Genomic DNA, 20,803 nt, shown 5'->3' on the forward strand with positions numbered 1-20,803 from the left:
TGCAAGGCCCAGAGTTCTTCTTGAAGTATAAAACATCTGCCTGGGTGTCTTGTCCACCAGCTGACTCCCAGCAGGTCCGGCCTGATGGGAAGAACATCACTGTACATATGAGTCCAACAGACATTGGAGTCGGGTGTTGAATGACCACTGCATTCCTGCAGGTGTCTTAATCACCTCAAATGAGCAAGTTAACATTAGGGCATGGCAAGAAAGCAGCAAGATCAGCGAGTTGTGACTGCCCTCAATTTAAATGCCCTGTCACAGCAGCAGTTAAAATCAATACCGTTGATCTATTTGCTCCACACAGCTTGGGGACCTGGAAGCTAATTATATCGCATTTTAGATTTGAGCCATTGGTCAGAGTTAATCAACAGCGTGCTAACCCTATGCGTACACCTTTTTCATTGTATTTGCTTTTTTCCATCTCTACCTATCGACTAATATACCTGTGAAATTACCCAATAATTTTGACAGTTAACTGGCTTTTGATTTATAATGGAACTCATCTGATTTTTAGTTTATGTCGACAATATAAAAAGAAACATTTGCATAATCCATGGTTTTTACCATATCAGCGGAAAGAATTTTGAAAGCAAAGGTTTAAAAGAAAATTTGATTGGAAAAGCCACATGTCATACTCATCTGGGAGGAGGGGTCTAAAAATAACTTGGAGTGGTAATTATTTATTGTTTGGAATCAGGAAGCGATGCAGCTGACAGGACAGGTGAATCTTATTTTTGCTATCTCTAAGAGGATACTTGCCAATTCTATCCCCTCAGCTTTACTTGCTGTTGAGAGTACAGAAAAATAGAAAATAAATAGTACAGTTACAAATTAAAGGATTATAATGCTGGTGCTAATCTTGCACAGCAGAATTTTTCTCTCATAAAGTAGTGGAAATATTTTTGGCTGTAAACATAGCCTAAAATGTTGACCAAACTCTGCTGGTCTGTGCACATTTTATTGATTAATTGGAGTATGTTATTAAATTGCTGTGGTTGTACCAAAAGGTATTTAAGCTAACTATGCGTTATCTTTCCTGAGGTAAGTATTGAAAGTTTTTACTAGAAACTTGTGAAATTACATCTAATTTGAGTTCTACATTTTAGGTTTTCAATATTCTTAGCATCTGACAAAATGCTTTTCAAAAAATGTTTAATTAATCCACAATACATCCACTGACATGAATGTGGTTCCCGAGAAAAACAAACATTTGGAGAAATTATTGAAATCATTAGCAGATTGAAAAGAAAATTGTTTGAAGCTTCGCTGATGGCTGTTACTAAACACACCATAGGGTGTACACTAAGTTATACTAATTATAAATATTCCATATTCCATCTTTAGATTGAGTTAAGTTAGCGATTCTCACCTGTAGCAGCAGCAGATGCACGCTATTAGCTTTATTGTCCTGGGATTGGGAAGGGAAAATATCAGTCAAAATTGCTTATCCTAATCACCGTCTGAGTGCATAGTTGAAAGTTAATATAAATAGGAACCAGTAGGTAAGTAATGGAACTGAGTACTGTTGCTTCCCACAATGAATATAAACTGCTGCCGTTCATTGCCGAAGTATTTGTACAAAGTACTAGTGACTAGTAGTATCATTGGAACAGTTTGACAGAATGAGTTATTACACTCCTAAGGAGGGAGAAAATTACAGCAACTTACTGAAAGCATACTAACTTATAAATTGAACAAATTCAAATAGTCCAGTCATTCCATCCAGTTTTGATCAGTACATTTGAACGTATAGCTGAACTTTTTATCTCGGCTGCTGACTGTCCATATGCAAATCTGTGCCCTGGGAATTATTCTATGGTGCTGTATCCATAGTGTGGTGTTGTCCCCCCCACCATCCTTTCAGTGGGAATCCTGAGGAATTCCATGCCCTTTCAGGGAAACCACTGAGTACCCTGCATAAGCTTTTACTTGCATCTTGCAGCAAACAACTTCGTATTGCTGTATGTCACTTAAATAAAATTCTGCTGAAGTTACTGGATATTGGATGTTCTCCAAAAGAGATTCATTTTTTCCAATTAAGGAGCAATTTAGTGTGGCCAATTCACCTACATTGCACGTTTTTTGGGCTGTGGGGGCGAAACCCACGCAAACACGGGGAGAATGTGCAAACTCCACACGGACAGTGGCCCAGAGCCGGGATCGAACCTGGGACCTCGGTGCCGTGAGGCGGCAGCACTTAACCACTGCGCCACCGTGCTGCCCTAGAGATAACATGTTTTGACAGATATTTTTCTATTTAATGTATTCAAGTAATTCACCAGCTAACTTCATTTGTCTATTTTAGGTCTCTTGTTGCGAAACTGGCAGCAGCAAATTGCTACAAAAAGGATAGACATCTGGACCAGAAGGAAAACTGGCAGTTGGTGGAAAAAGCCAAAGTATATTATATTGCAGTAAGTATGCTTTACATATTGTAAAAAACAAATTTTAAACTTAAAATGGAATACTTCAGGGGCAGTGGTTAGCACTGCTGCCTCTCGGTGCCGGCCCTGGGTGTGGAGTTTGCACATTCTCCCCTGTCTGTGTGGGTCTCACCCCCACAACCCAAAAAGATGTGCAGAGTAGGTGGATTGGCAACGCTAAATTGCCCCTTAATTGAGAAAAAAAGAATTGGGTACTCTAAATTTATTTTTTTTAATGAACAGTTCACCTAATGTACTTATTCCAGGTCTCTGAATTTTGCTATAAATCAAAATCAAACATTGGAAAACAATAATGGGCTACATTTGCCATGAGCACAATAGCTAAATATGGAACAAAGCCATTTATCTAAAGTTCCTTGGTGCCTAAAGAGTTCTATTTGAGTATGTAAAATGATGGACAGGAAAGGAGCAACTGGACCATCCAGCCTTGCTTACATAATGCCTCTTAAGTATCGTATTTAACAACAACAACCCCATCCCTACACCAACAACAAATTAGTTGCCTGGGAGAGGAAAAACAAAACAGATTTTTAAAAGCAAGATCAATTTAGGAGGAAAAATTCCTGAAAATACTCCTTTGACCTCCTTGGACGATCAAGACCAGTCCAGGAGATTATATTTGACATGCTTCATATTACTTGGGATTTTACCTAACTTTTGGCCTCTGTGATATCTGAAACGGCCAGAAACAGTTCCAGCTCACTTGAAAATGGCCAGCAAATCAACATACGAGCCAGCAATTACTTTTCTCAAGTCAACTAGCCCGTGGGGGGGAAAAAGAAACCGACTGCATCTAACTTAGTTCCAGCTGTTTGTAACTTGTATGCCTGATCCTGGTCTTCCCTAACCTAATCAATTGAAATTGCCTGATGTGAAGACAGTCTTGTTTCTTCATTATTTAAGAACCTTGATCAATGCATCTCTAAAGTAAAAAAGAGACAACCTGTCTGGGTCAGGAAGTTTGAAAATGGGCATAATTTTTACTTGTGACCCCTCTTTGATCCTTTTCCAATGCTTCTATAATGCTCATCTTGAGAGGAGACCAGAATTGGACGCAGTAATTGAAGTGATAGCTAACCAAAGCCCCATAGAGGACAAATTGGTGTGTTTTATTTTGTGTGTAAAATTCTCCTGACAGTGCAACCCAATACTATTTGCTTTAGCTAACACCACACCATTGTAAACATTGAGAGAATTATATACCATAACACGGATCTTTCTTTCACAGCAGACTTCAATTATGCACCCTGAGGATAAAAGTATATTTGGTATTGGTCCTGCCCACATGTGTGACACAATATTTAACAAAGTTAAATACCATTCATGCAATGTCCATTGGCCATCTCATTAGCATCCATTTGTATCCATAATCCTAACACTTGCAAAAGTCTTCATATTGTCCTCAAATTTGTGGGCCATTTCTCCAACACCTACCAACCTTCGGCCTATGAATGAAGGTAGCAAAAGCAACTGTCCTGACACTGATCGCTGCAGGACATCACGAGTAGCTAATCTCCACAGAGAGGTACAACAGTTAACTAGTTTCTGCCGGTGGAAGCCAGTTCTTAATCCACTGACCAACAAACAAATTTATTCAGATTCAAGGCGTATTATGCTTTCCAAGAATCAAAAACTAAAAGTAAATCCTTGCGTTTATATAGCGTTTTTATTTATATATGTATATGTGTGTCATATTAAAATGTCCCCAAGTACTTTGTGCAAGGAAATACTTTGGAATGTCTGACTGCCATTCTGAAAAAAAATACATTTCCAGGTGTGTAGATGAGGGTCATTTGACATAGTCTACTTTGACTTTAGCAAGGCTTTTGATTAGGGAGACTGATAGCGAAGGTTAGAGGCCATGGGATCCAAGGAAATTTGACAAATTGGATCCAAAATTGGCTGAGTGGCGGAGGGTGATGGTCGAGGGGTGATTTTCTGACTGGAAACCTGTGTCTAGTGGGGTCCCGCAGAGATTAGTGTTGGGGCCATTGTTGTATGTGCTTTATAGAAAGGATTTGGATATGAATGTAGGAAGATTGATCAGTAAGTTTGCGGGTGATATGAAAATGAATGGGATGGTAAATATTGAGGAGGGGTAGCCTCCGATTACAGAAAGATGGACTGGTCAGTTGGGCTGATCAATGGCACATAGAATTCAACCCGGATAAGTGTGAGGTGCTGCATTTGGGCAGGACAAACAAGGCAAGGGAATACATGATAAATATCTGTACCCTGGGAAGAACGCAGAATCAGCGGGATCTTGGTGTGCATGTACACCGGTCCCTTAAGAGCAGGTGGTTCGGCGATCACCATCTCGGATCATGCCCCAGACTGGGTTGACCTACAGGTCTGCAAAGGGAGCTACCAGTGTCCGCAATGGAGATTGGAAGTAGGATTGCTAGCGGAGGAGGGGGTGTGCGAGAGACTGCGGAAGTGCATGCGGGACTACCTGCAGGTTAATGACACAGAGGATGTCTCAGCAGCGACCCTGTGGGAGGCGCTGAAGGTGGTGGTACGGGGGGAGCTGATTTCAATTCTGGCCCACAGAGATAGAACGGACAGAGCGGAAATGGACAGACTGGTCAAGGAGATCCACCGGACAGATAGGGAATACGCAGAGGCCCCGAGGGGGGCCTACGTAGAGATAGACAGAGACTGCAGGCCGAGCTGGGAGTGTTGTCCACGAGCAAAGCAGTGGAACAACTCAGGAAGGCAAAGGGTGTGGTCTATGAGCATGGGGAGAAAGCTGGTAGAATGCTTAAGCAGCAACTCAGGAGGAAGGAGGCGGCCAGAGAAATAGGCAGGGTAGTGGACGATATGGGAACAGAGTGGATGACTCATCAGGACTGAACAACAAGGTGTTTTGGGAGTTTTACAGCAAGATCTATACCTCGGAACTCCCTGGGGAGCCGGAGGATATGAAGCGTTTCTTAGACGGACTGATCTTCCCAAAAGTGGGTAGGGGGCTGCTAGACGGACTGGGGGCCCCGATCAGAGCTGAGGAAGTACTGATCGCTTGAAGGCCATGCAATCGGGTAAATCCCCGGCGCCGGATGGATACCCAGCGGAGTTCTATAATAAGTTCTCGGAGGTAGTGGGGCCAGTGCTGACCAGGGTATTTAACAAGGCGAGGGACAGAGGGACTCTACCCCCAACAATGTCACAGGCTACCATTTCGCTGATATTAAAACGGGATAAAGACCCGGAAGCGTGTGGGTCATACAGACCAATCTCCCTGATCAACGTCGACGCCAATCTCCTGGCTACGGTCTTGGCGGTTAGAATTGAGGACTGTGTCCCGGAGGTGATTGGGGAAGACCAAACAGCGTTTGTTAAAGGCAGACAGCTGGTAGCCAACTTGAGAAGACTACTTAATGTGATCATGATGCCCCCGGAGGGCAGAGAGATAGAGGTAGTGGTCGCAATGGATGCCAAGAAGGCCTTTGACTGGGTGGAGTGGGACTATTTGTGGGAGGTACTCTGAAGGTTTGGGTTCGGGGAGAGTTTTGTTGACTGGGTTAGACTATTGTACCAGGCCCCAAAAGCTAGTGCAAGGACGAATAGGACAACATCAGAGTACTTTAGACTACACCGGGGGACCAGACAGGGATGTCTACTCTTCCCCGTTGCTGTTTGCACTGGCCAAAGAACCTCTGGCGATTGCCCTGAGAGCTGCAAGGGGGTGGAAGGGAATGATCAGGGGAGGGGTGGAGCACAGGGTATCACTGTACGCAGACGACCTGCTCCTGTACGTAGCGAACCCGCTGGCTTGGATGGACAGTCTACTCGGAATATTGAGAGAATTTGGCAGGTTTTCAGGGTACAAACTGAACATGACTAAGAGTGAGGTGTTTGTAGTGCAGGCGAGGGGCCAAGAGAACAGGTTGAAGAGGCTGACATTTAGGATGGTCGGACAAAGTTTCCGATACTTCGGGATACAGGTGGCACGAGACTGAGGCAGGCTGCATATGCTAAATTTGACTAGAGCGGTGGAGCAAATGAAGAGCGAGTTTAGGAGATGGGATGCACTCCCGCTATCACTTGCAGGGAGAGTGCAAATGGGAAAGATGACAATCCTCCCAAGATTCCTGTTTATTTCCCAGTGCCTCCCGATTTTCATCCTGCGGTCCTTCAAAAGGGTCAACACGATTATTATGGGCTTTGTTTGGGCGTGTAAGTCCCCGTGGATGAAGAAAGCGATGCTTGAGAAGAACTGTAGCGAGGGGGGGCTGCGCTGCCGAACCTCAGTAACTACTACTGGGCGGCCAACATAGCCATGGTAAGGTGTTGGATGGTGGGTACGGGGTCTATTTGGGGGTGAGTGGAGGCGGCTTTGTGCAGGGGCACCAGTTTGGCAGCCCTGGTCACGGCCCCCCTACCGCTCCTGCCGGCCAGGTACTCCACCACCTCGGTAGTGGTGGCAGCCCTACGGATCTGGGGCCAGTGGAGGAGGCATGTAGGGGAGGTGGGAACATCGGTCTGGTCTCCAATATGCGACAACCACCGATTCGCCCCTGGGAGTATGGACGGTGGATTCCGAGCGTGGCGGTGGGCGGGAGTGGAAAGGATGGGCGATATGTTCTTATGGGGGCGCTTCTCGAGCATGAGGGCCTTCGAGGAGAAATTCGGACGAGTAAGAGGGAATGACTTTCGGTACTTGCAAATGCGTGACTTCATACCTAGACAGGTCCCATCCTTCCCACACCTCTCACCAAAAGGGATCCAGGACAGAGTAGTCTCTAGGGGAGAGATGGGAGTGGGGAAAGTCTCAGATATTTACCGAGAACCCATGAAAGGGCAGGAGTCCCAGACAGAGGAACTGAAGCTCAAGTGGGAGGAGGAACTTGGCAAGGAGATGGAGGAGGGGGTATGGGCGGAAGCCCTGAGTAGGGTGAATTCAACTGCAACATGTGCTGGTCTCAGCCTGATTCAGTTCAAGGTCGTCCACTGGGCCCACATGACGGTGACCCGGATTAGTACATTTTTTGGGGTGGAGGACGAGTGCGCTAGGTGTGCGGGAGGGCCAGCGAACCACGTCCACATGTTCTGGGCATGTCCAAAACTTAGGAGATACTGGGAGGGATTTGTGGACAGCATGTCTCAGGTACTGAAAACTAGGGTGGTGATGAGTTCAATGGTGGCAATTTTTGGGGTCTCGGAAGACCCGGGGATCCAGGAGGAGAGGGAGGCCTACGTCTTGGCCTTCGCATGCCTGGTAGCCCAGCGACGTATACTACTGGCATGGAGGGACTCAAAGCTCCTGAAGACGGAAGCATGGCTCTCGGACATGTCGAGCTTTTTAGGGCTGGAAAAAATTAAGTTTGCCCCGAGAGGATCTGTATTAGGGTTCACCCGAAGGTGGCAATCATTCATCGACTTCTTTGCGGGGAATTAAAAGGAGGGGGTAGATTAGAGTAGAATAGGAGGAATAAATAGGCGGGTACTGTTTATGAGAGAGGATTGGTCTTTTGTGCTATGTTTCTGTGTTGGGTTGATATTTGCACATTACTGTAACTGTTTACAATGCCAAAAATACCTCAATAAAATTGTTTATTAAAAAAAAGAAGAGCAGGTGGACACAGTGGTAAAGAAGACATATGGTATCCTTGCCTTTATTAGCCAAGGCATAATGTGTGCCCTACCAAAAAAGAGTTTAAGAGCAGGGAGATTATGCTGGAACTGTATAAAACATTGATTAGGCCACAGCTAGAGTACTGTGTGCAGTTCTGGAATCCACATTACAGGAGGGATGTGATAGCACTGGAAAGGGTGCAGGGGAGATTTACAGGATGTTGCCTGGGCTGGAGAGTTTTAGCTATGAAGAGAGATTGGATAGATTTGGTTTGTTTTCCTTGCAATGGAGGAGACTGAGGGGACATGATTGAGATGCATAAAATTATGAGGGGCATAGATAGAGTAGACAGGAACAAACTTTTTTCCCCTTGACGTGGGGTCAATAACCAGGGAACGTAGATTTAAGGTAATAGGCAGAAGGTTTAAAGGCGATCTGAGGAAAAGCTTCTTACCCAAAGGGTGGTGGGAGTTTGGAATTCTCTATCTGAAAGGGTGGTGGAGGCTGAGACCTTCATGACATTAAAGAAGAATTTATATGTGCACTTGCGATCCCAGGGCATACAAGGCTACGGGCCAAGTGCTGGAAAATGGGATTAGAATGGTTAGGTGGTTGTTTTTGACTGGCGCAGATGTGATGGGCCGAAGGGCCTGTTCTGTGCTGTATGACTCTGTTACTCTATGATAGAACATAGAACAGTACAGCACAGAACAGGCCCTTCGGCCCTTCTTCATGGCTCTATCCACTTGAGTGGCGACCTTCAGAGATCTGTGGACATGAACCCCAAAATCTTTCTGTTCCTCCACATTCCTCAGAACCCTGCTGTTGACCCTGTAATCCGCATTCAAGTGTGTCCTACCAAAATGAATCACCTCGCATTTATCAGGGTTAAACTTCATCTGCCATTTTTCAGCCCAGCTCTGCATCCTACCAATGTCTCTTTGCAGCCTACAACAGCCCTCCACCTCATCCACTACTCCACCAATCTTGGTGTCATCAGCAAATTTACTGACCCACCCTTCGGCCCCCTCCTCCAAGTCATTGATAAAAATCACAAATAGCAGAGGACCCAGCACTGATCTCTGTGGTACACCGCTGGTAACTGGTCTCCAGACTGAAAATTTTCCATCCACCACCACCCTCTGTCTTCTATGTGATAGCCAGTTACTTATCCAATTGGCCAAATTTCCCTCTATCCCACACCTCCTTCCTTACTTCATGAGCTGACCGTGGGGAACCTTATCAAACACCTTACTAAATTCCATGTATACGTCATCAACTGCTCTACCTTCATCTACACACTTAGTTACCTCCTCAAAGAATTCAATCAAATTTGGGAGGCAAGACTTACCCTTCACGAATCCGTGTTGACTATCCCGGATTAAGCTGCATCTTTACAAATGGTCATTATCCTAACCCTCAGGACCCTTTCCATTAACTTACCGACCACCAAAGTAAGACTAACCGGCCTATAATTACTAGGGTCATTCCTATTCCCTTTCTTGAACAGAGGAACAACATTCGCCACTCTCCAGTCCTCTGGCACTATCCCTGTGGACAGTGACCCAAAGATCAAAGCCAAAGGCTCTCCAATCTCATCCCTTGCCTCCCAAAGAATCCTAGGATATAACCCATCTGGCCCAGGGGACTTGTCGGCCCTCAGGTTTTTCAAAATTGCTAATACATCTTCCCTCAGAACATCTACCTCCTCCAGCCTACCCGCCTGTATCACACACTCATCCTCAAAAACATGGCTCTTCTCCTCGGTGAACACTGAAGAAAGGTTTTCATTCAACGCCTCTCCTATCTCTTCTGACTCCATGCACGTTCCCACTAATGTCCTTGACCGGCCCTAACCTCACCCTGGTCATTCTTTTATTTCTCACATAAGAGTAAAAAACCTTGGCGTTTTCCTTGATCCGACCCGCCAAGGACTTCTCATGCCCCCTCCTAGCTCTCCTAAACCCTTTTTTTTTTTAGCTCATTCCATGCTACCTTGTAACCCTCAAGCGACCCAACTGAACTTTGTTTTCTCATCCTTACATACGCTTCCTTTTTCTTCTTAAGACATTCAACCTCTTTTGTGAACCATGGTTCCCTCACATGGCCATTTCCTCCCTGGCTGACAGGGACATACCTATCAAGGATACGCAGTATTTGTTCCTTGAACAAGCTCCACTTTTCATTTGTGCCTTTCCCTGACAGTTTCTGTTCCCATCTTATGCTCCCTAATTCTTGCCTAATTGCATCATAATTACCCCTCCCCCAATTATGAACCTTGCCCTGCCGTATGGCCCTATCCCTCTCCATTGCAATACTGAAAGACACTGAATTGTGGTCACTATCTCCAAAGTGCTCTCCCGCAAACAAATCTAACACTTGACCCGGTTCATTACCCAGTACCAAATCCAATGTCGGCCAATCCACGTATTGTGTCAGGAAACCCTCCTGCCCACACTTGTACAAAAACTGCCCCATCTGAACTGTTCAACCTATAGAGGTTCCAATCAATATTTGAGACCTCCACCCCTATCCATAATCTGCTTTGCAATTTCTTCCTCCACATCTCTATTACTATTTGGGGGCCTATAGAAAACTCCGAACAACGTGACTGCTCCTTTCTATTTCTAACTTCAGCCCATATTACCTCAGTCGGCAGATCCCCCTCCAACTGCCTTTCTGCAGCCGTTAAGCTATCCTTGATTAACGATGCTACCCCTCCACCTCTTTTACCACCTTCCCTACTCTTACTGGAACTTCCAACAACCATTCCTGTCCCTGTTCTAACCATGTCTCCGTAATGGCCACAACATCGTAGTCCCAAGTACTAATCCACGCTCCAAGTTCACCTACCTTATTCTGGATGCTCCCTGCATTAAAGTAGACACACTTCAACCCACCTTTGTGCATGCCGGTACACTCCTGCGACCTTGATACCCTCCTCAGTACCTCACTACTCTCAAGACTGGCTTCTGGACTACAGCTCGCTTTCCCATCCCCCTGACAAATTAGTTTAAACCCCCCCCCCGAAGAGCCATAGCAAATTTTCCTCCCAGGATATTGATGCCCCTTTGGTACAGGTGCAAACCGTCCTGTTTGTACAGGTCCCACCTTCCCCAGAATGTGCTCCAATTATCCACATAACTGAAACCCTCCCTCCGATACCATCCCTGCAGCCACTTGTTTATCTGCACTCTCTTCCTGTTCCTCAACTCGCTAGCACGTGGCACCGGCAACAAACCAGAGATGACAACATGGTTTGTCCTGGCTCTCGGCTTCCACCCTAGCTCCCTAAATTCCTGTTTTAAATCCCCGTGCCTACTCTTACCTATGTAATTGGTACCGATGTGCACCACGACTTGTGACTGTTCCCCCTTCCCGTTAGGGATTCTGAAAACATGGTCCAAGACGTCACGGACCTGGCACCCGGGAGGCAACATACAATCCGTGAGTCTCTTTCGCTGCCACAGAACCGTCTATCTGTCCCTCTTAACTATCGAGTCTCCAATAACTATTGCTCTCCTGCTCTCCCCCCTTCCCTTCTGAGCCACAGGGACGGACTCGGTGCTGGAGATCCGGTCACCGTGGCTTACCCCTGGTATGTCTTCCTCCCCCCCCCCCAACCAGTATCCAAAGTGATATACTTGTTACTAAGGGGAACGACCACAGGGGATCCCTGTGTTGACTTCTTCCTCCTAGCCCCTCTCACCATCACCCATCTATCTTCATTCTTCGGAGTAACTACATCCCTGAAGCTATTATCTATGACCACCTCTGCCTCCCGAATGATCCGAAGTTCATCCAGCTCGAGCTCCAGTTCCCTAACGCGGTTTCTGAGGAGCTGGAGATGGGTGCACTTCCCACAGGTGAAATCAGCAGGGACACTGACAGAGTCTCTCACCTCAAACATTCTGTAGGAGGGACATTGCACTGCCTTCCCTGCCACCCCCCCCCTAGATAACTTGCGATAAAAACAAGAACAAGAAAGAAAGAGCTTCCCTGATATTCACTCACCCCCTTAGGTTAGAGGAGGTGGAAGGGTGGGGGACACTACAAGTGTAATGTCTCGGGTTTAGCAACCGCCCAACTTAAATACAAATAAAAATACTGGTAAAAATAAAACACTTGACCAGCAACCACTGCGTCTCCCGGCTGTCCCTCCTCTCGCGCTGTTTTCACTCTCCCAACTGTTTGATGTTAACGGCTATTGAGTTGTTGCACCATCAAGCTGAGGCTAGTCTTGACCAGCTCCCGCAGTACTTTTTGACAATGGAACATTTTTGCATATCTATTTAGAAATGTCATTCGGTGTCCCAATGGCAGTTGCTTTCAGAGTTACGCACATCAACAGGCTATTTTTTGCAAATCAAGTTGCGCAGCTGGAGGAAGCTACAGGACTAGAGAGAGACAAATCAGGGAGGGTTTAAACACAAGGATGCAAATTTGAATGGCCAGCCAAAAAGGTTGGGTTGTGCAAAGTGGAAGTTGTCCTTTTTGATGGTTAGGATATGGGGTTAGAATCTCTGGGATGTTGAGCTTGCAATCGGTCTGATTCTGTCTGAGTTAGTTGCTCGGTACAGAATTAGTGGCCAGGATAAAGACTCTGTAGCTGCTTAAAGAGTATGTCTTTGAGCTTCCCAATATATAACAAGGAGATTATGACCCATTGAAGACTGGAAATTGGACAGGCAGTCTGAGCACACCGAGGCAGTGGCAGGGTTAGAGGGTTGAGCTAGGTATCATCAATGTACATTTGAAAGCAATCCATGTTTGTGAATGATATTGTTGCAGAAAGAGGAGGTAAGGATCATGTATGGGTCTGTCGGTGGTGGGACCAGAATCAATATTAGAAACCTCGATATGACCTGAGGTGTAACAATGGAATCAATGAGTGCAGTACCACTGAACTGATCACCAGGTGAGAGATGTAGAGGTTAGGATGGTGTGGTCAACCATTTCAGTAACTGCAAAGAAATCGGGGCAGGATTAATGTATTTTGGCCACAGTTTGGGATTAGGACATTATCACAGCGATTTGAGGAATCTGGCAAACTTTCAACATATGGAACCATAACCGTGCCACTTTGAATTCACAATTTAGTGTAACATTATTGCATGAATTTGGATACCTGCTTCCATTTGTATTGAATATATACTTTTCTTGGTAACAAACTGCTGATTTGCAAATTGGAAAAATAACCCAATAGTCAAACTGTAAAGAAAAAAATGAAAGACTTACATTTAAAAGCACCATTCACAACCTCGGGATATCCCAAAACTCTCTTCAGGCAGGAATGTACTTTTAAAGCATCATTATTGTAACCTAGGAAAAGGCGCAGTAACTAGCACACAGCAAACTCCTCAAAGAAGTAATGTGACCATGACCAGATAACTTCATAGAATCATAGAATTTACAGTGCAGAAGGAAGCCATTCGTCCCATCGAATCTGCATTGGCCCTTGCAAAGAGCACCTTACTCAAGCCCACACCTCCACCCTATCCCTGTAACACAGGAGCCCCACCTAACCTTTATGGACACTATGGGGCAATTTAGCATGGCCAATCCATCTAACTTGCACATCTTTAGACTGATGTGGAGATGCCGGCGTTGGACTGGGGTGAGCACAGTAAGAAGTCTTACAACACCAGGTTAAAGTCCAACAGGTTTGTTTCAAACACTAGCTTTCGGAGCACTGCTCCTTCCTCAGGTGAATCACCTGAGGAAGGAGCAGTGCTCCGAAAGCTAGTGTTTGAAACTTACTGTACCATCTTTGGACTGTGGGAGGAAATCGGAGCACCCGGAGGAAACCCACGCAGACACTGGGAGAATATGCAGACTCCGCACAGACAGTGACCCAAGCCGGGAATCGTACCTGGGACCCTGGAGCTGTGAACCAACAGTGCTAACCACTGTGCTGTCGTGCCGCCCATTATTTTCAGTGTTGTTGATTGAGGGATGAATATTGACCCGGGCCGTGAACTGGAATTAAATTTTCACTGCTTACTGCTGCAATTAAGTTATCAACTCTTTTTCTAAATTATTGTTTAATCTGTGTTTTGTATAGAACAGTATCTCATCATATATGTGATATTATTTCTAGGTCTTATTTTCTGCCTTTAATCTAATTTAATTCAGTTTGTTTATCCGTTATTCTCTGTATCTATACGTCGAGATTTAGTCCCTCTGTGTTTCACTTTTGCTTTTGACACTTGATTACCACTAGTGTACTCCAAAGTACAGTTGCTTCCTAGAAAAATGTACTGTTAGTTACAAATCTGAAATCCAAGACTCACATGGATGGCCAAATCCAAGCATCAAGTGGATGAATAACCAAAATGAAAATCCAACTTGTTTGTTTTCTCTAAAAAGATTTGCCAGTACAGGCCAATTGACTTTGAAACTTTGAAAGTTCTATCTCATCAGAGGATTATAATGGATCTGAAAAATCATATTTTTTAAAAGATGATTTGTTGATAGTTACTTTGACTTATCATTAAGCATAGTAGGGTTGCAATTGCTTCAGCTTTCTCAAAATTGAACACCCTTTCTCAGATCAAGACTTGTTCAAGGAATGTCATAGTCACTGACACCTGTCAGCATTGTCACCTGTGTACAGCATCCTGAAATTGGGACCTGTATATTTCTGCCCAGGCTTGTTACTAAGGTCAGTTCTGAAAGACTCAGCACCGATTGCTACATTGCACTTGTAGCTGAGTCAGCTTGTTGCCATCAAAGCCCCAACCTTTCTATGCATGTCTTACTCACCAGTGAGTTGGTTTCCGGGAAATGTGTTCCAAATCATCTAGGCCACTTATGTTATGGTTTTATAATATGATGCATTAAAGAGACCCTTTTTGATAGCTGTCATTGTCCCCTTATTTTTCAGGATGCTATCCTCATTACTTGACAACCTCTAGGAACTTTGCTAACATTTCTCTTGAGCCAGGAGGCTGCCTTCCCCTCCTGCTGGTTACATTATGGTTCATAGATAATCCTTGAACACTCGTAGCCAGTAACATGACTGTTCAGAGATCCATTTGGAAAATCTGTTGAAATACTGCCACACAAGGCAGAATTTCCAAAGAGTGGATTGTCTGACCTCATTTTCTTTTGAAAAACAACAATATTGTTTGTCAAGTCAACAGTCTGTGTAATTATTAATTTAACTATCTGTTGTAGTATTTGCAGTATCTATCTATATCTCTTTGAGAATGAATTTCATTTCATAAATGTTTAGCTGTTTTATACTGGTCTGAAGAACAGCACTGTTCTGTGCTGTTCTTCAGCTTGACATTGATCAATTTTCTGCTACTGTGCTCTCAAGTACCTGCTAGGGCAGTTAGAAAAGCTACTTAAGTCACTTCATAACGCAAACATCTGGTCAAAGTAGGATGCACTCAACCATTTCAGTTACCTGAAACCTTTCACTATAACCACTCTTGGGTTTCATAGCTATTTTCAGGAAAGTAATTCATCTTTACAGGAAAAATTTCTGCCCATTCACGAACCTGTTTGTGACCATTTTTGCCTTTGCACAGAATATAGGGAGTAAGAATAAGTTGGTTTTGATGGGAAATATTGCCCACTGTTACCTTGAGTGAACTGCTTAGAAAGGACGATATCGCTTCTATTAATATTCTTAATGGCCAATATGCCCCAGGTGCATCTTTGGCAGACCATTAATTGCATAAGATTTGTGGCAGAATGGAAGGGTAATGGGCAACCTGTTATGTTCATTCCTGCTCTTTTGAAAAATACCCTCACACATACAGATCCATCACTGCCGCTCCTCACATAGGATAGTTTTATTTGAAAAAGAACTTTATTGGAAAGCAGCAGATATTTTGCTTACTCTATAATTTGGTCAGGAGTTGCTAAATGAATTCAAGCATGCCTGTGCACATCTGAGACACTTAAGTACTTCCATTTTGATGTGTTGCTAACTTGGTTACATTTTCTGGATCACGCAATCTGAGTTTAGGAGCTCCTTGTTCTCGCTACTGAAAGACTTCCAACTTTTGAATCCAGCTTGCCACCAGAACAGTAATGATTTAGATCTCCATCTTCTCAGGTGAAGTTGATTTAAAAAACAACAAATCTAATGCAGGATGGGCTGCATTTTTCCCAAACAGATAGATATCTTAGGGCCTTGTCTCTGTACTTGATGAGATGCTGAGTGGAGGCAGGAGCTTTCACACTGAAAGGGGAAAAAAAAACAATAGGCCATTCTTGTACATTTCTTATTGGCTGGTTGTAATTTGTCAAACATCCAGGGCAGCATGGTAGCATTGTGGTTAGCACAATTGCTTCACAGCTCCAGGGTCCCAGGTTCAATTAGTGGCTTGGGTCACTGTGTCATGTGAGAGTGCCTTTAAGAAATGGATGTTTAAGCAATGTACCTTTAGGAAATGCAGTGATGTCAGAGTATGGGTGGAGCTGGGTTTTTAGCTCAGCCATTTTGCAGTGTTTTGGTTTCATTTTTGAGAAAAGGAACTTGGGTGTGTCAGTTTGCAATGAGCTGCATCTGCTGTGATCTCTGCCATGAAAGACTATCTCTGAATCATTTGGGTGATTTAAATTCAATAGTAATGTCTTTAACTTGATGTGTTTCTGTTTAGAGGTGTTAAGTCTCTTGGAGGTTTAACGGAACATTTTGAGGGATTATTTAGTGTTGTACTATTTTCGGGGTTATCTTTGAAGTAAGGGGTGTTAAGTGATCCAATGTTTATTTAAAAGGTTACGTTGAGTTCATGGAATAAACATTGTTTTGTGTTTAAAAACCCACATGTCCATAATTGTAATACCACACCTGGAGAACAGGCCGTGTGCTTCAAAAGCAACAATACAATCAAGGGGGAGGTTGGTTGAACTCCATGATAATTTTGGGGTTCTGAAAACGCCTCCCCCATAGCAACTGTCTGTGCGGAGTCTGCACGTTCTCCCCGTGTGTGCATGGGTTTCCTCCCACAGTCCAAAGATGTGCAGTTTAGGTGGATTGGCCATGATAAATTGCCCTTACTGTCCAAAATTGCCCTTAGTGTTGGGTGGGGTTACTGGGTTATGGGGATAGGGTGGAGGTGTGGACCTTGGGTGGGGTGCTCTTTCCAAGAGCTGGTGCAGACTCGATGGGCCGAATGGCTGCCTTCTGCACTGTAAATTCTAATTCTATGACATCCAAGAGTAAACTTGTAGCTAGGAAATAGTGTGTGTTGCAGAGAACCAAAAAAGTGACAAGAAAGTGACATTTCTCTTAACCGCATACTGAGATTTCTAGTCAGTTGGAAGGAAATACTTCAGTTGATAAGTGATTGAAAGGATTTTAATCAAAGTTTCCATTACGTCAAAACTTGAATATGTCCTTAAAAATTGGCTTGTGTCAGTGATGTGGAGAAATTAGACCAGTTAGCCATGAAGCTTATGCAATATAATAGGCACAGTTGCTAGTGCGATACATGCCTGTTCAATTTATAGAATTGAACTTTTACCTCCAATCAACTGTCTTTTACTACTCCGTCATTTTGTTTTAAATCTGGCTAACTCTTATATCACCTCCCCTTGCTTTAAAATAGCCCCGCAGCTGCTTAAATTAATGTTCCAGAGACTCATTGGAGGAACCCATTCAAGCTGGACGACGGCAATTATGCCAATATTTAGGAGCCAAAATCAGTCAGAGCAAGTGAAGGATAACTTGTTGGGAATGTAGGCATTTGTTCAGTACTGAAACTAGCTGTCTCGTTCGCCAGTGGCGCTGAAAGGGGTTAATGCCAAGTATTTAGAGGAGAATGCTGCATTCCTATTGAAGGAAATAGATTGCGCTAAATTGCTATTTTTCAATCATTTCCTTCTCTATTGCATTAATTTTGACTTGAAAAAATTGTGGAAGGTTGGCATCCCATGCTCTCCTTTCCAGGCATCATCTGCTAATTATCTTAGTCTGTATTGTGGTAACATCTGCTTCAAATCCTGTTTTTGCATGGTACTGTCACATGATGTCAGGCGGTGGGAGCTCCTGTGCCACAATAATGTAAAGTGTAGTCAGGGAGAATTGTATATAACCTCAAGTGTCATGAGTATATCTTAGCATGATCTAAAGATAGAGACTCTGACACATCTGGCAAATACAAAGTGTGAGTGGTTATAGTTTTGAAGCTGGTCTCTTTGATTGTATGCTCGTGTGTCCCTTCACTGCAGCAAAGCTACTTGATCATTGAGAATAGAGCAGCTGGTGTTAAGTGTGACAATTGATTATACAGTCAGTGAGTTCATTGAAAATAATGTTTCAGTTTCTTTCAGCTAGAGGACCATAGTGTTAATGTTTTCTACTGCCTGGAGCTTGTTAATGCTCACTGCTGTGTTCTGGACAACCTTAATCGATCTTGGTATCAAGAGGGAAAAAAAGATTGACACTTCAAAAATGTCAAATATATGTCAAAAAATCAGAACGTTGTACATACATCGGCAACCCTTGCTTAATGTCCCCAATCTAGGCATACAGATAACCAGGTTATTTGCAAGATCAGTTATAATGCAATCTGGAGATAAAATGGGATTTAACATATTTGAAGATAAAAGCATTTCAATGTGCTAATAAAGCATTCATTTTCCTCTTCAATCTGGAACTTGTCGCCTACACTGCAACAATCATTTTACAGCTCCTGGTATAATTTATTTTCTGTCTCATATCAAAATCATGTAAAGATATAAATGTTGTATTTGCGATTGTGCTGGAATAAATATTGTCTCTTGAATGGTTTGTTAATATTTTGCTACATCAGTGAAAGAACGCAGCCACCTTGGATTTTAATCTTCAGATCTGCTTGCAAAATAAACTGCTTTGGGCAGATGATTTATGCTGCTTGGCAGCCACACTCTTGGTGCCTGCTCCTATATCATGTGATTGTGGAAACTGCATTATTAGAACACTTAGCCAATCTAGCAGTAGCACAGGCAGCAGTGATGCTGTTTTTCAAGAAAAAATGTTGAACTGGAGCCAAAAGTGCAGTGGCAGGCTGTTGCCAGGGAACTGTAGTCTGAAGCAATTAATGAAAGAGCTGGTAATATAAAAGAGGACAGACTTGCCTGTTTTCAGGAACAGTTTGCATTATTGATATTATAAGTACAATATATTCATTAGAATGACCAATTTTACAATTGAGTTTTTAGCAGGTTAGGTTGTGATTCATCTTCTGTCAGAATGTCTTCCTCCCCCACCACCATGTATGCACGTAATCTGTGCTGTGCTGCAGGCTCTTTTCTCTAACCATCTAGGAGTAAGCCTTGTAATTTGATACTGGCTGACAGATGCATTTTCTGTTCTGCCACTCTCTATTAACCTTTTAGGTCCCAAATTCTTACATATTACATTCTACGTTTTGCTGTGATTCATTGAGAGATTTGATGGAACAAAATACATGCCAGGGCATTTGCTTTTTTTTTAAGAACTTGGCCTCTGCTCTACCACTGTCATCGTTATCCTTCAAGAATAAGTGTATGACAAATAATTTGTATTATATTTGAACCTCATGCTTATAATATGGTGCCAGTTTTAAAACAGAGGGGAATAACCTGGCTATTGATAGTGAATACGGAATAGATAGTGTGAAATAATTCTGTTTTGTTATTTAAAAATCAGCTATTTTTGGGGAGGGGAGGGGTGCAGCTGCCTCACGGCGCCGAGGACCCAGGTTTCTTACTGGCCCCGGGTCACTGTCCATGCGGAGTTTGCACATTCTCCCTGTGTCTGTATGGGTCCCATCCCCACAACCCAAAGATATGCAGGGTAGGTGAATTGGCCACTCTAATTTACCCCTTAATTGGAAGAATTAGAAAAAAATAATCAGAAATATTTTGATGAATTGTGGTAAAATAGAATGTTAGCAGCGTAGGTTAAGTATCTCAAATTCGGTCAGTGGTCGCGGATGTGACTGCAAGTGAGGCGGGTAGTGGGATACTGAATTCAGGAACGGAGGAACCTCAGCTCTTGACCTTGCCCAACAGGTATGAGGTACTTGCTCTCCGTGTGGATGAGGAAAAGGACTAGGGAGGATGAGCTAGCTGATTACTGCACCGTGGTATAGGAGGCCATTCAAGCAGGGGAGCAAAAAAACAAGTGGTAGTTGTAGGGGATTCGATAATTAGAGGGACAGATAGCATCCTTTGTAAGTAGGATCGAGAGCGTCGCATGGTATGTTGCTTGTCCAATGCCAGGGTGAGGGACATCTCTGACCGGCTTGAAAGGATATTGGAGCAGGAGGGGAAGGATCCAGTTGTTGTGGTCCATGTTGGGACAAACAACATATGCAAGATTAGGAAAGAGGACCTGTTGGTGGATTATCAAGCACGAGGAGCAAATTACAAAACAGGCCCTCAAGGGTCATAAACTCTGGATTACTACCCGAGCCATAAGCAAATTGGAATGGGGATGAGAAAATTAGGGAAGTAAACCTGTGGCTAATGGAGTGGTGCGGGAAGGAGGGGGTTTCATTTCATGGAGCATTGGCATCAGTATTGGAACAGGAATGATCTGTACCGTTGGGATGGTCTTCACCTGAACCAATCTGGGACCAGTGTTCCAGCAAAACAGATGGAGTGTGAGAAAGTAAAATCCAATACTAGTGTCTTGTGCTTAAACAGAGGAGACTACAATGGGACGAGGGAGGAGTTGGCTAGGGTAGGTTGGGAGCAAAGACTTTGTGGTGGGGCAATTGAGGACCAGTGGAGGACTTGCAAAGAGATTTTTCACAGTGCTTCGAAAAAATACATATCAGTGAAGGGGAAGGAC

The 20,803-nt window shown here is 43.8% G+C and overlaps 1 protein-coding gene across 10 annotated transcripts in view; it reads left to right on the plus strand.

The window, feature by feature from the left end:
- LOC119956026 (adenosine kinase-like) overlaps positions 1-20,803 on the plus strand; it is a 264,496-nt gene that overhangs the window by 149,981 nt on the left and 93,712 nt on the right. For all 10 annotated transcript variants that reach the window (XM_038782747.1, XM_038782748.1, XM_038782753.1 and 7 more), the window contains exon 6: positions 2,309-2,417. In XM_038782747.1, coding sequence (XP_038638675.1) covers positions 2,309-2,417 — 109 coding nt within the window. The remainder of the gene's footprint in view (positions 1-2,308; positions 2,418-20,803) is intronic.

This window comes from Scyliorhinus canicula, chromosome 22 (genome assembly GCF_902713615.1).
Source record: "Scyliorhinus canicula chromosome 22, sScyCan1.1, whole genome shotgun sequence".
NCBI lineage: Eukaryota > Metazoa > Chordata > Chondrichthyes > Carcharhiniformes > Scyliorhinidae > Scyliorhinus > Scyliorhinus canicula.